General features: G+C 43.9%; 1 protein-coding gene across 5 annotated transcripts in view; it reads right to left on the bottom strand.

Annotated features, from left to right (window-relative positions):
- Positions 1–15,416, bottom strand: part of LOC121535295 (laminin subunit alpha-3) — a 140,032-nt gene that overhangs the window by 100,530 nt on the left and 24,086 nt on the right. For all 5 annotated transcript variants that reach the window (XM_041842205.2, XM_041842206.2, XM_041842208.2 and 2 more), the window contains exons 3-5: positions 10,361–10,478; positions 7,703–7,821; positions 7,418–7,588 (exon numbers count right to left, since the gene is read on the bottom strand). In XM_041842205.2, coding sequence (XP_041698139.2) covers positions 7,418–7,588; positions 7,703–7,821; positions 10,361–10,478 — 408 coding nt within the window. The remainder of the gene's footprint in view (positions 1–7,417; positions 7,589–7,702; positions 7,822–10,360; positions 10,479–15,416) is intronic.

Raw genomic sequence — 15,416 nt, 5'->3', positions numbered from 1 at the left:
ATGACTAAAATGTAAATGTATTGCAATGTGAAACATGTATTTCTAGATGAAACACTCACTATGTTTGGTGAAAAAGTGACTATGATTTTGTTTGTTGTACTTAGTCAATTGAAAATGTGCTTAGAATTTTGAAACAACTACCTTTTGATTATCTGTTTTGAGTTTTGTACTAAAAGTTATGAAAATGTACCACATACTTTTGAAAATTGCACCAAAGCGATAGAAAAAAACTGTAGTTTTGACGCATATAAAGTGGGGAAAAAAAGTATTTAGTCAGCCACCAATTGTGCAAGTTCTCCCACTTAAAAAGATGAGAGAGGCCTGTAATTTTCATCATAGGTACACGTCAACTATGACAGACAAATTGAGAAAAAGAAATCCAGAAAATCACATTGTAGGATTTTAAATGAATTTATTTGCAAATTATGGTGGAAAATAAGTATTTGGTCACCTACAAACAAGCAAGATTTTTGGCTCTCACAGACCTGTAACTTCTTCTTTAAGAGGCTCCTCTGTCCTCCACTCGTTACCTGTATTAATGGCACCTGTTTGAACTTGTTATCAGTATAAAAGACACATGTCCACAACCTCAAACAGTCACACTCCAAACTCCACTATGGCCAAGACCAAAGAGCTGTCAAAGGACACCAGAAACAAAATTGTAGACCTGCACCAGGCTGGGAAGACTGAATCTGCAATAGGTAAGCAGCTTGGTTTGAAGAAATCAACTGTGGGAGCAATTATTAGGAAATGGAAGACATACAAGACCACTGATAATCTCCCTCGATCTGGGGCTCCACGCAAGATCTCACCCCGTGGGGTCAAAATGATCACAAGAACGGTGAGCAAAAATTCCAGAACCACACGGGAGGACCTAGTGAACGACCTGCAGAGAGCTGGGACCAAAGTAACAAAGCCTACCATCAGTAACACACTACGCCGCCAGGGACTCAAATCCTGCAGTGCCAGACGTGTCCCCCTGCTTAAGCCAGTACATGTCCAGGCCCGTCTGAAGTTTGCTAGAGTGCATTTGGATGATCCAGAAGAGGATTGGGAGAATGTCATATGGTCAGATGAAACCAAAATATAACTTTTTGGTCAAAACTCAACTTGTCGTGTTTGGAGGACAAAGAATGCTGAGTTGCATCCAAAGAACACCATACCTACTGTGAAGCATGGGGGGTGGAAACATCATGCTTTGGGGCTGTTTTTCTGCAAAGGGACCAGGACAACTGATCCGTGTAAAGGAAAGAATGAATGGGGCCATGTATCGTGAGATTTTGAGTGAAAACCTCCTTCCATCAGCAAGGGCATTGAAGATGAAACGTGGCTGGGTCTTTCAGCATGACAATGATCCCAAACACACCGCCCGGGCAACGAAGGAGTGGCTTCGTAAGAAGCATTTCAAGGTCCTGGAGTGGCCTAGCCAGTCTCCAGATCTCAACCCCATAGAAAATCTTTGGAGGGAGTTGAAAGTCCGTGTTGCCCAGCGACAGCCCCAAAACATCACTGCTCTAGAGGAGATCTGCATGGAGGAATGGGCCAAAATACCAGCAACAGTGTGTGAAAACCTTGTGAAGACTTACAGAAAACGTTTGACCTGTGTCATTGCCAACAAAGGGTATATAACAAAGTATTGAGAAACTTTTGTTATTGACCAAATACTTATTTGCCACCATAATTTGCAAATAAATTCATAAAAAATCCTACAATGTGATATTCTGGAATTGTTTTTCTCATTTTGTCTGTCATAGTTGACGTGTACCTATGATGAAAATTACAGGCCTCTCTCATCTTTTTAAGTGTGAGAACTTGCACAATTGGTGGCTGACTAAAAACTTTTTTCCCCCACTGTACACCCTAACTGGCAAACAGCTTTCCTGTATGGGTTCTGTGCTGCACTTGGATGACTCCAACGTTCACAATGGCCTCGTACAGTACACACTTGCTATAAAAACATTCCTTTGAAAAAAAGTAGTTCCCTACTTAAACACTTCATGAGTGTTCAATGAGCTCAATTATTGTCTTGGTGCAGTCTTTGTTCATGCAGTGAAGCTAGGTGTGTGTGCTACTGTGTTACTGTATGTGTGTGTGTGTGTGTGTGTGTGTGTGTGTGTGTGTGTGTGTGTGTGTGTGTGTGTGTGTGTGTGTGTGTGTGTGTGTGTGTGTGTGTGTGTGTGTGTGTGTGTGTGTGTGTGTGTGTGTGTGTGTGTGTGTGTATAAGTGTGTGCGTATGAGCCTGCATGCGTGTGTGTGTGTATGTGTCGTCCCATGCTGGGCTGTGTTACTGTAGCCTGTGCCTGCAGCACCATGGAGTTGTCTGGACCAGTTTTTACATTCGGCAACGACAGACATGGAAACTCTGCTTCTAGCTCCTAAGCAACTTTGCAGTATTTCTTTTCCTTTTATGTTATTTCTTACATTATTAGCCCAGAACGCTTTTGTGTTATTACATACAGACGGAAATAACTTTTGGATTTCAGAGCGGTGGTAACTCACCAGCATTCCGACCAGAAATACGACTTTCCCGAATTTGTTCGTACCCCCCAAGGCAATTGAACTTATCCCCGAGGCTGCTGGTGGAGAAGAGGTATTCTGACTCAGGAGCCGTACATACCATCCACCGCTTCCGAGTATATTACTCGCTAATGTTCAGTCCCTGGATAATAAAGTAGATGAGCTCAGGGAGAGGATCTCCTTCCAGAGAGACATCAGGGACTGTAACATACTCTGTTTCACGGAATCATGGCTCTCTCCAGATATACTGTCCCCGTCCACACTGCCAGCTGGGTTCTCAGTACATCGCGCAGACAGGAATAAAGAACTCTCCGGGCGGAGTTGTATGTTTCATGATTAACTACTCATGGTGTGATTGTGATAACGTAAAGGAACTCAAGTCCTTTTGTTCACCCGACCGCATTACCTCCCAAAATAATTATCTTTGTTTATAGTCACAGCCGTGTATGTTCCCCCTCAAGCCGATACCACAACAGCCCTCAAGGAACTACACTGGACTTTGTGCAAACTGGAAACCACATATCCTGAGGCCGCATTTATTGTAGCTGGGGACATTAACAAAGCAAATCTGAGGAAAACGCTACCGAAGTTCTATCAACACATTGCCTGTAGTACTCGCGCTTCAAAAACTCTCGACCATTGTTACTCTCACTTCTGGGAAGGCTACAAGGCCCTCCTCCGCCCTCCCTTCAGCAAATCAGATCATGACTCCATTCTGCTCCTCCCTTCCTATAGGCAGAAACTCAAACAGGATGTACCCGTGCTAAGGTCTATTCAACGCTGGTCTGACCAATCGGAATCCATGCTTCAAGATCGTTTTCATTACGCAGACTGGGACATGTTCTGGGTTGCCTCTGAGAATAACAATGACGTATACACTGACACAGTGACTGAGTTCATCAGGAAGTGTATAAGGGATGTTGTTCCAACTGTGACTATTAAAACCTACCCAAACCAAAAACCGTGGATAGATGGCAGCATTTGCACAAAACTGAAAACGCAAATCACCGCATTTAACCACGGCAAGGTGACTGGGAATATAGTTGAATACAAACAGTAGAGTTATGCCCTCCGTAAGGCAATCAAACACGCAAAACTTCAGTAATGAGACAAAGTGGAGTCGCAATTCAACGTCCCAGACAGGAGACGTATGTGTCAGGGACTCCAGACAATCATGGATTACAAAGGGAAAACCAGCCACGTCGCAGACACCTACGTCTTGCTCCCGGACAAGCTAAACACCGTCTTCGCCGACTTTTAGGATAACACAGTGCCACTAACGCGGGCCGCTACCGAGGACTATGGGCTCTTGTTCTCCGTGGCCGATGTGAGTAAGACATTTAAGCGTGTTAACACTCGCATGGCTGCCGGCCCAGATAGCATCCCTAGCCGCGTCCTCAGAGCATGTGCAGACCAGCTGGCTGGAGTGTTTACAGACATATTCAATCTCACCCTTTTCCAGTCTGCTGTCCCCACTTGCTTCAAGATGTCCACCATTGTTCCTGTACCCAAGAAAGCAAAGATAACTGAACTAAATGACCATCGCCCTGTAGCACTCACTTCTGTCATCATGAAGTGCTTTGAGAGGCTAGTTAAGGATCATATCACCTTCACCTTACCTGACACCCTAGACCCACTTCAATTTGCATACTGCCCCAATAGATCCACAGACGATGCAATCGCCACCGCACTGCACACTGCCCTCTCCCATCTGGACAAGAGGAATACCTATGTAAGAATGCTGTTCATTGACTACAGCTTAGCCTTACATTTTAAATGTTTAGTCATTTAGTAGACACTCTTATCCAGAGCGACTTACAATTAGTGAGTGCATACATTATTTTTTTATTTTTCATACTGGCCCCCTGTGGGAATCGTACCCATGCTTTACCAACTGAGCTACATCCCTGCAGGCCATTCCCTCCCATAGCCTGGACGACGCTGGGTCAATTGTGCGCCGCCCCATGGGTCTCCCGGTCGCGGCCGGCTACGACAGAGCCTGGATTCGAACCAGGATCTCTAGTGGCACAGCTAGAGTGCCTAAGACCACTGCACCACTCGGGAGAAACCATAGTACCAACCAAGCTCATCATTAAGCTCGGGGCCCTGGGTCTGAACCCCGCCCTGTGCAACTGGGTCCTGGACTCCCTGACGGGCCGCCCCCAGGTGGTGAAGGTAGGAAACAACACCTCCACAACGCTGATCCTCAACACAGGGACCCCACAAGGGTGCACGATCAGCCCCCTCCTGTACTCCCTGTTGCTCAGCATTTGTGGAAACTCCTTCAAGACAGTTGGAAAATCATTCCAGGTGAAGCTGGTTGAGAGAATGCCAAGAGTGTGCAAAGCTGTCATAAAGGCAACGGGTGGCTATTTGAAGCATCTCAAATGAGGGAAAAAAGTATTTGACCCCTCTGAAAAACATGACTTAGTACTTGGTGGCAAAACCCTTGTTGGCAATCAGAGAGGTCAGACGTTTCTTGTAGTTGGCCACCAGGTTTGCACACATCTCAGGAGGGATTTTGTCCCACTCCTCTTTGCAGATCTTCTCCAAGTCATTAAGGTTTCGAGGCTGACGTTTGCTTTCTTGAGCAGGGGACCTTGCGGGCGCTGCAGGATTTCAGTCCTTCACGGCGTAATGTGTTACCAATTGTATTCTTGGAGACTATGGTCCCAGCTGCCTTGAGATCATTGACAAGATTCTCCTGTGTAGTTCTGGGCTGATTCTTCACCGTTCTCATGATCATTGCAACTCCACGAGGTGAGATCTTGCATGGAGCCCCAGGACGAGGGAGATTGACAGTTCTTTTGTGTTTCTTCCATTTGCCAATAATCGCACCAACTGTTGTCACCTTCTCACCAAGCTGCTTGGCGATGGTCTTGTAGCTCATTCCAGCCTTGTGTAGGTCTACAATCTTGTCCCTGACATCCTTGGAGAGCTCTTTGGTCTTGGACATGGTGGAGAGTTCAGAATCTGATTGATTGATTGCTTCTGTGGACAGGTGTCATTTATACAGGTAACAAGCTGAGTTTAGGAGCACTCCCTTTAAGAGTGTGCTCCTAATCTCAGCTCGTTACCTGTATAAAAGACACCTGGGTGCCAGAAATCATTCTGATTGAGAGGGGGTCAATGTATTGCAAATCAATGTATAACATTTTTGACATGCATTATTTTTTTGTTGTTGTTGTTATTCTGTCTCTCACTGTTCAAATAAACCTACCATTAAAATTATAGACTGATCATTTCTTTGTCAGTGGGCAAACGTACAAAATCAGCAGGGGATCAAAATCTTTTTTCCCTCACTGTATATCCACAGTAAAACGAGTCCTATATCGACATAACCTGAAAGGTCGCTTAGCAAGGAAGAAGCCACTTCTCCAAAACCGCCATAAAAAAGCCAGACTACGGTTTGCAACTGCACATGGGGACAAAGATCGTACTTTTTGGAGAAATGTCCTCTTGTCTGATGAAACAAAAATATAACTGTTTGGCCATAATGACCATTGTTATGTTTGGAGGAAAAAGGGGGGCTTGCAAGCCGAAGAACACCATCCCAACCGTGAAGCATGGGGGTTGCAGCATCATGCTGTGGGGGTGCTTTGCTGCAGGAGGGACTGGTGCACTTCACAAAATAGATGGCATCATGAGGAAGGAAAATTACGTGGATATATTGAAGCAACATCTCAAGACATCAGTCAGGAAGTTAAAGCTTGGTCGCAAATGGGTCTTCCAAATGCGACAATGACCCCAAGCATACTTCCAAAGTTGTGGCAAAATGGCTTAAGGACAACAAAGTCAATGTATTGGAGTGGCCATCACAAAGCCCTGACCTCAATCCTATAGAAAATCTTTGGGCAGAACTGAAAAAGCGTGTGCGAGCAAGGAGGCCTACGAACCTGACTCAGTTACACCAGCTCTGTCAGGAGGAATGGGCCAAAATTCACCCAGTTTATTGTGGGAAGCTTGTGGAAGGCTACCCGAAACGTTTGACCCAAGTTAAACAATTTAAAGGCAATGCTACCAAGTACTAATTGAGTGTATATAAACTTCTTACCCACTGGGAATGTGATGAAAGAAATAAAAGCTGAAATAAATCATTATCTCTACTATTATTCTCACATTTCACATTCTTAAAATAAAGTGGTGATCCTAACTGAACTAAGACAGGGAATTTTTACAAGGATTAAATGTCAGGAATTGTGAAAAACTGAGTTTAAATGTATTTGGCTAAGATGTATGTAAACTTCCGATTTCAACTGTATATATACATATACACAAGCATTTCGCTACACCCGCAATAACATCTGCTAAACACGTGTATGTGACCAATAAAATTTGATTTGATTTGATATTTATACTCCGGACTCCGACATTGCTAGTCCTAATATTTATATATTTCTTAATTGCATTCTTTTACTTTTAGATTTGTGTGTATTGTTGTGAATTGTTAGATATTACTGCACTGTTGGAACTAGGAACACAAGCATTTCGCTACACCTGCAATAACATCCGCTAAATATGTGTATGTGACTAATAAAATGTGATTTGATTTGATGTTCTCTGATGAAGACTGGACAGACAGCTCTGGCAGGGAGCCCTGACCAGGAGGAAGGAATGTGCAGCGAGAGAGAAATCAAGTCAGTGTGTTTGTCAGCAGAAAGGTGCTCAGGGGGGCTACATGAGCCTTTTCCCCATCTTGTCCCATTGGGCAATGAGGCAGCAGGTAGGCTACACATAACAGGTTGGTGTGAGACAATGTCATTGTGGGTTTGTACTCTGCTGACGATGCATTCCTTGTTGACCCTGAGGGGGTTAAGTAAAGTTGAGTTGAACTGATCTGAATTGATCTGAACTGAATTCAATTGGGTGCCTGTCCTGCTGTTGTGTGACTCAGTCTCACCCTGCGTGTGACAGTGGGGTCCCTCTGGGCCTTGGAGATGAGGTGCCCCAACAGAGTGCTGGTCCTGAGGAAGTGCAGGCGGATGTTGGTGGCTTTGGTGAAATCTCTCAGCACTGGAGAATAAGTGAAGTTCTTAGAGCCTGGGCGACCGTTGACCAGGGACACCACAATCTGGACAACAACACAACATTACTCAGACACAAATATCCCCATCAATCTACAGAAGTAGTAGTCTTTTGGTACATTTTACAGGATTCAGCACCTCCCATTCAGGGAGTTTCTCACCTCTCCGTTCTCCAATGGGACGGTCTTTGAGTACTCTGTGGTGCAGATCTGGTCGTCATCTCGAACTATGCGTCCATTCGGTTGTTTGCCAAACCTCTCAATGCACTCCCTTTTAGAATCTGATATCAAGAACACAAAGAGTGGTCTGTGAAATACACAGGAGGTTGGTGGCCCCTTAATTGGGGAGGACGGACTCATAGAAATGTCTGGAACGGAATACATGGAATGGTATCAAGCTCATCAAACACATGGTTTCCATGTGTTTAATACCATTCCATTGACTCCATTCCAGCCATTATTATGAGCTGTCCTCCCCTCAGCAGCCTCCTGTGGTGAAATACCATAATCTCTCTATAAGGGGCCCACCTTGCCGGGCCTTGGTGGTTATCTTTCTAAAATACTTTCTTCATCAAATTCTTCATCTGCATCTTTTGCCTCTGATCATATCCATCACTATAAGAAAAAATAAGCATGTAGCCTTGTCCGAGCCAGAACGGCCCATAGAGCAGGAGTCTATATCCTGTTTCTGTAGCATGAGGCAGCTTGATGTACAAGTACACCCCCTGGAGAGGACGCTAGTCTATTGCAGGGCCTTGACTGTAACCCTGAATCTAAATTGGAATGTTGAACAGTGAAAAATCGCTGGCATTTTTGTGAAAATACATCTGCTGAATACCAAGAATCAAGACTATTTAATACGTAGAGCCAGGAGTGTATAAGTCTTCCAGAGATAGAGAGAGAGACATCAAGAGAGTGCAAAAGCGAGAGAGGGAGAGAGAGCGAGAGCGAGAGAAAGAGAGAGAGAGAGAGAGATCAGAGCAGAAGAAGACAAAGAGAATCCTAAAATGAAATTCAAAAGGAGAGATGAGGCACAGCTGTTTCTGCTGGGAAGGTGTGTGTGCTTACACAGGTGCCTCACAGAGACTGGACATGTATTCACTTTGAGAGCAGGCTGGTGAGTCTGTAGGGGCAGGTACAGTGCTATGAAAAAGTATTTGTACCCTTTCGAATTTTCTCTACTTTTGCATATTTGTGATACTGAATGTTATCAGATCTTCACCTGGATGATCATCAAGACTCTTGGAAGAACGTTCTATGGACAGATGATTCAAAAGTATAACTTTTTGGACGACATGGTTCCAGTAATGCCTGGCGAAAACCAAACTCTGCATTCAACAGTAAGAACATCATACCAAAGGTCAAGCATGGTGGTGGTGGTGTGATGGTTTGGGGATGCTTTGCTGCCTCAGGACCTGGACGACTTGCCTTAATAGAAGGAACCATGAATTCTGCTCTGTATCAGAGAATTCTACAGGAGAATGTTAGACCATCCGTCTGTGAGCTGAAGCTGAAGTGCAGCTGGGTCATGCAGCAAGACAATGATCCAAAACACACAATCAGGTCTACATGAAAATTGCTAAAAAGCAACAAATTGGATGTTTTGGATTGGCCTAGTCAAAGTCCAGACCTAATCCCAATTGAGATGTTGTGGCAGGACTTGAAACGAGCAGTTCATGCTTGAAAACCCACACGTCACTGAGTTAAAGCAGTTCTGCATGGAAGAGTGGGCCAAAATTCCTCCACAGCGACGTAAGAGACTGATCAACAACTACAGGAAGCATTTGGTTGGAGTCATTGCAGCTAAATGTGGCACAACCAGTTATTGAGTGTAAGGGGGCAATTACTTTTTCACACAGGGGAATTGGGTGTTGCATAACTTTGTTTATGAAATAAATATGTAATTGTTGTGTTATTTGTTCACTTACGTTCCCTTTATCTAATATTAGGTTTTGGTTGAAGATCTGATAACATTCAGTATCACAAATATGCATAAGTAGAGAAAATTAGAAAGGGGGCAAATACTTTTTCATAGCACTGTATATACAGTTGTAGTCGGATGTTTACATACACTTAGGTTGGAGTCATTAAAACTTGTTTTTCAACCACTCTACAAATTTCTTGTTAACAAACTATAGTTTTGGCAAGTCGGTTAGGACATCTACTTTGTGCATGACACAAGTAATTTTTCCAACAATTGTTTACAGACAGATTATTTCACTTAGAATTCACTGTATCACAATTCCAGTGGGTCAGAAGTTTACATACACTAAGTTGACGGTGCCTTTAAACAGCTTGGAAAATTTAGAAGCTTCTGATAGGCTAATTGACATCATTTGAGTCAATTGGAGGTGTACCTGTGGATGTATTTCAAGGCCTACCTTCAAACTCAGTGCCTCTTTGCTTGAAATCATGGGAAAATCAAGATAAATCAGCCAAGACCTCAGAAAAAACTTTGTAGACCTCCACAAGTCTGGTATATCCTCGGGAGCAATTTCCAAATGCCTGAAGGTACCACATTCATCTGTATTCAACAGTTTTCAAGTTAGGGCGGCAGGTAGCCTAGCCTGGGCCAGTAAACAAAAGGTTGCTGGTTCGAATCCCAGAGCTGACTAGGTGATAAATATGTTGATGTGCCCTTGAGCAAGGCACTTAACCCTAATTGATCCTGTAGGTCGCTCTGGATAAGAGCGTCTGCTAAATTACTCAAATGTAAATGTCAGTCCTGCCCAAGCAAGAGCCTTGAAAAGCACAAGCATAATACCCAAATATGTATACTGTGCACATGGTGTGAATTTAAAAATAAACATCAATACTTACGAGCAAAGTACTGCCATGCAGCGTATGTTTTCCCATGATCCAGGGAGCGTTCCAGGACCCACAGGTCAGGCCGCGGGGCGTTGGCAAACTTGATGAGGACGTAGGCCACATGGAAGAGCTGAAAACAAGATTAGCACAAAGAGTACAGCAGTGTAAAACAAAGGGCTACAAACAAGTTGTTAATGGATTCTGGCAGTAGAAGTCGTTGGTTCAAAACGCTGTGGTTTCCTGTGCCTTGGTCCACTAACACCAGCTCAGTCTTGGCAGACGGCTCAGCCTCAGCCTCAGACAATTCTCAATTTCCTTTCACGTGAAGGCTCGAGCACAATCACTTCAACAACAATAATCTACTCTACTGTACCTCCTCTGGCTAGCAAAAACCACCACAGCTTAATGCCCTGAAACCTGCTGGCTTAGCCGTTGGGCATCGGGTCAAATCAAATACTGTGTCTGCTTTCCTTCCTTTTAATAACCGTTGACTTGAAACTTGTATTCCTCATATCACAACTATGTGGCCCTCAAGTGCTCATGTAGTATGGTACATTAAAATACAAGCATTGAAAATTATAGAGGCTCAATGAGACCTGTGTTGAGAGTGGATGAAACTGCTGCAGGTGCTTCTGAAACACCCATCCTCCAAGCCCTCTGGAGAGATATCTCTCCCATCAGAAAACACAGGCTTTACAAGAGCACCAGATGATGATCATTGTTCCCCAGTGTACACTACCCTTTCTCTATGGCCCCCACGGCTATGTTTCCACACTCAATGTTCCTCTCTCGCCATCATCATCATCAGGGCTCAAGAGTGGGTTACTTCAGATCGATTACATAGAATTGAAAAGCTGCTTTTTTCAACAGTCAAAGCCGTCTTTGTGGTGGCTGGCATGGAGCTTGCATGGTTTGGAATTAGAACTTATGACATCAGACCACACAGACGTGGCAATTGCAGTGTAAACAAACACACCTGACCACCCCACCCCCACTTTTCTGCTTTTAAGGCTGCAAGCTGAAATTATATTAGCAGAGATCCTAAAACATGAGAGAGAAACATACAAGAGCATGCACACATTAGCTTAACATACTGCATGAAAACTGTATCTAACAAAGAACATGATCTTCAAAAAATAATGGCCCTGCTTTAAAACTGGCTGCTTTTTGCAGAGTTGAAAAGGATAAAGGCAGGCCCACACTAGTCGAGGATTCTTCCGAGCCTTCAAAACCCCAACATGCTTTTGTCATTGGCGTTCAAGTTCTCCGTCTTCCCTCGTCTCTCCTTGCCTCTCTTTGCACGAGGAAGAGCTGTGCTAACAGAGATATCAAAGCAAAGCAAACTCTTGGCCGAGGAGTCTGAGACTTGTCAACCAGGCTCCACAATTAACTTAAAGGATTGCATCCCCCCACCTTGAGAAATGACCAGTAGTTCATTTGGGTTTGATTGATCTGAGGATGGTTCAGGGGGTCAGATAGTATGTTGAGCCTGGTCTTGTCTTGCCATGTCAACACACTAAAACCATTACAGAACACTCCCAGCTGCTGGTCAAAAGCTCTGCTTTCAACAAGTAGCCTAGATAAGTGTGCAAAGATCTAAGTTTAGAAGCAAAATGAATGAGTGGAAGTCTTAAAGACAATGATTTGTGAGCAATCTTATAGCTCGTCTTAACCCTGTTGGCAAACACCCTGTTCTGACCTCTATTGCTCATGGGCGTGTCTCAAAGCTAATCAGAGAACACTTCCACCCACCATGCTACAGGATGCACAGGGAACAAAAAAAGATCATCTGAGATTCTGAGCACACAAACAAAACGTAGGCTGCATATTGTCAGACCTAAAAACAGACGCAAGGCAAAGTCTTGGCTGAGAGCAGAGAGGTTACTATCAATAGACTGGGACTGGGTTTGTTGAGGAGGAAGGAGCAGGAAGATTTTCGTTCACACGCATTGGGATGGGATGGAGGGTGGGGGGGAGCCGGGTGAGGAGGGGGGGCAGAGACATGCCGACTGGCACATGGGCCAGTCTCAGATTCCTGCCATGCCGTCACATTTCTCCCCCCTCTCCCCCCATGCCAGGGCATGCCACTGCTTTCAGGAACCTGTCATTGACAAGTGACACACAACAGTGACAATCTTCTAGGCCAGAGGAACACAGCTCACACATAAAACATAGAGACCAAACAGATCAATTAGTGAGATTAAAAATACCCACCACAAACTGATTCTCTAGTAACTGCCTATGAAATATCTCTAAAGTCCTACAAACATCACAAAAAGTGTACTCTCCTTTCCTTGTACAGGTATAAAACATGAATTACTTCATAGAATAAAAGCAAATCCTGACTGTGGATTGGCATCAGGGTTGGGCTCAATTCAGAATTTTGGAATTGACTCCCATTTAGGGCTGTCCCCGACTAAAAAAATCTTGGTCAAGAGCCATCTGTTCTTTCGACCAATCAATTGGTAAAAAAAAAATGTATGTGTATTTTTCCATATATAGACACATCCTATGTGTTTTCATCAAATCAACTAAATGCACTGAGCTTGTCTGATGCTTTAAGCGCACTGTATGATTGAATAATTAAGACACACTAATGACTAGAGGGAGGCTGACCGCAATTGATTTGATTGTGCTCAGACTGTGTTAAAAAAATGACAGCGATTGACTGTGTGACTAGCACCCATTGTCTCTCTCTCCTCCATGCTGCAGCGACCACTACAGAACTTTATCAGTGTTTATAATGCGGTCCATGTTGATTAAGCTGCAACATAATTACAGCCATTTCTAACTTAGAAGTTCTGTTACTGAAATCCCTCATTTGCTTAGGAAAAACATTCCCTATTCCATCAACCCTTGTTCTCTTTACATGACACATCTATGCATCGCATATAAACTCAGCAAAAAAAGAAGCTTCCCTTTTTCAGGACCCCTTCTTTCAAAGATAATATGTAAAAATCCAAATAACGTCAAAGATCTTAATTGTAAAGGGTTTAAACAATGTTTCCCATGCTTGTTCAATGAACCATAAACAATTAATGAACATGCACCTGTGGAACGGTCATTAAGACACTAACAGCTTACAGACGGTAGGCAATTAAGGTCACAGTTATGAAAACTTAGGACACTAAAGGCCTTTCTAATGACTCTGAAAAACACCAAAAGAAAGATGCCAAGGGTCCCTGCTCATCTGCGTGAACGTGCCTTAGGCATGCTGCAAGGAGGCATGAGGACTGCAGATGTGGCGAGGGCAATAAATTACAATGTCCGTACTGTGAGACGCCTAAGACAGGACGGACAGCTGATCGTCCTCGCAGTGGCAGACCACGTGTAACAACACCTGCACAGGATCGGTACATCCGAACATCACAACTGCGGGACAGGTACAGGATGGCAACAACAACTGCCCGAGTTACACCAGGAACACACAATCCCTCCATCAGTGCTCAGACTGTCCGCAATAGGCTGAGAGAGCCTGGACTGAGGGCTTGTAGGCCTGTTGTAAGGCAGGTCCTCACCAGCAACAACGTCGCCTATGGGCACAATCCCACACCAGATACTGACTGTTACTTTTGATTTTGACCCCCCCTTGTTCAGGGACACATTATTCAATTTCTGTTAGTCACAGATCTGTGGAACTTCAGTTTATGTCTCAGTTGTTGAATCTTGTTATGTTCATACAAATATTTACACATGTTAAGTTTGCTGAAAATAAACGCAGTTGACAGTGAGAGGACGTTTGTTTTTTTGCTGAGTTTATATTTGTATAGACTACACCTAATATAGAATAGAAGAGGCATTTGAATTTCACTGAATTCAATTATATTTCCCTCTGTCTCTCTCTCCCCTATTAATAAACAATAAAATACGAAAGGACAGAGAGTATAATCCATAGAGAAAAAAATAATGCCTGAGAAAAGGCGTAGAGACAACCTGTCAGAAGAATACAACTGTCTCCTGGCAGAGAGAGAGAGAGAGAGAGAGAGAGAGAGAGAGAGAGAGAGAGAGAGAGAGAGAGAGAGAGAGAGAGAGAGAGAGAGAGAGAGAGAGAGAGAGAGAGAGAGAGAGAGAGAGAGAGAGAGAGAGAGAGAGAGAGAGAGAGAGAGAGAGAGAGAGAGAGAGAGAGAGAGAGAATGGCCTGGCCTGGCCTGCCAATGCTCTGTTCTTTTCTGTCTCAGGGCTCTGTTTCCATCCCCCCATCCTGCCCGTCTAAATATTCAGACTTGACTTATATCCAGCACCTTCTGTTTGGAGCAGCCTGAAATATCTTGGTGACATGATAACAGTCCCAGTCCAGACTCCTGGTATGTGCTGCAAAGACATGAAGCAGAATTGAATAGACAAGCTCTGTGGGCACTAAAACTCAACATGAACTGGGATATTTGTCTTACTCATCATAACACTTGAAATGATCTCCACCCTAAATCTAAAGGCCTGGGCCACAGGAACAGGAGTGTTAATCATATCTATGAAGGACGGTGGGTGTGGAGGGTCAAAAAGGTTGAGTTGTCACATCTCACCCCTCTAGCTGTCCAAATTCCTGCCAGTGACCCCCATAAAGAAGCCATATACAAAGGGCGTTAAGTGTCCAGATCTCTCCTATAAACTCCAGTTATCACCCCAGAGAGCAGAGCAGGCAAGGCCTCGGCAACCTCCCACCATTACACCGTTCTCACCATCATGCCCCAGTGATGTCACCTTCCTCTCACTGCATGTTTACTGAGTGTTCGCACCATCACGCCTAGGCTTGGGCGGCATACCGTATATACCGTATACCAGGGTATTTGGAAAAAGACACAGGATGGTTTTTCAATACAGTCAATACTATCAATATATTTATTTGAAGTTTTTCAATAAATTAGAATATTTGTAGCTACTTTTGAAGTTAATACCTGCAGTCAACTTGTGCAATACGTTAGGAGATTAAGCAGATTGCGTTTTTCATTTCACCTGTCACATTATATTACATTATGAAGCTTACCGTAGTTCCGCAGAACAGTTGAGCCAGTCACGTGTTTGTTTGTAAATAGCGCAACAGGAGACGTCGGGAGCTGGTGAGCAGTCAATA

Source organism: Coregonus clupeaformis, chromosome 21, assembly GCF_020615455.1.
Source record: "Coregonus clupeaformis isolate EN_2021a chromosome 21, ASM2061545v1, whole genome shotgun sequence".
In the NCBI taxonomy this organism is placed as follows: Eukaryota; Metazoa; Chordata; class Actinopteri; order Salmoniformes; family Salmonidae; genus Coregonus; species Coregonus clupeaformis.
This window is presented reverse-complemented; position numbering and strand designations above follow the sequence as displayed.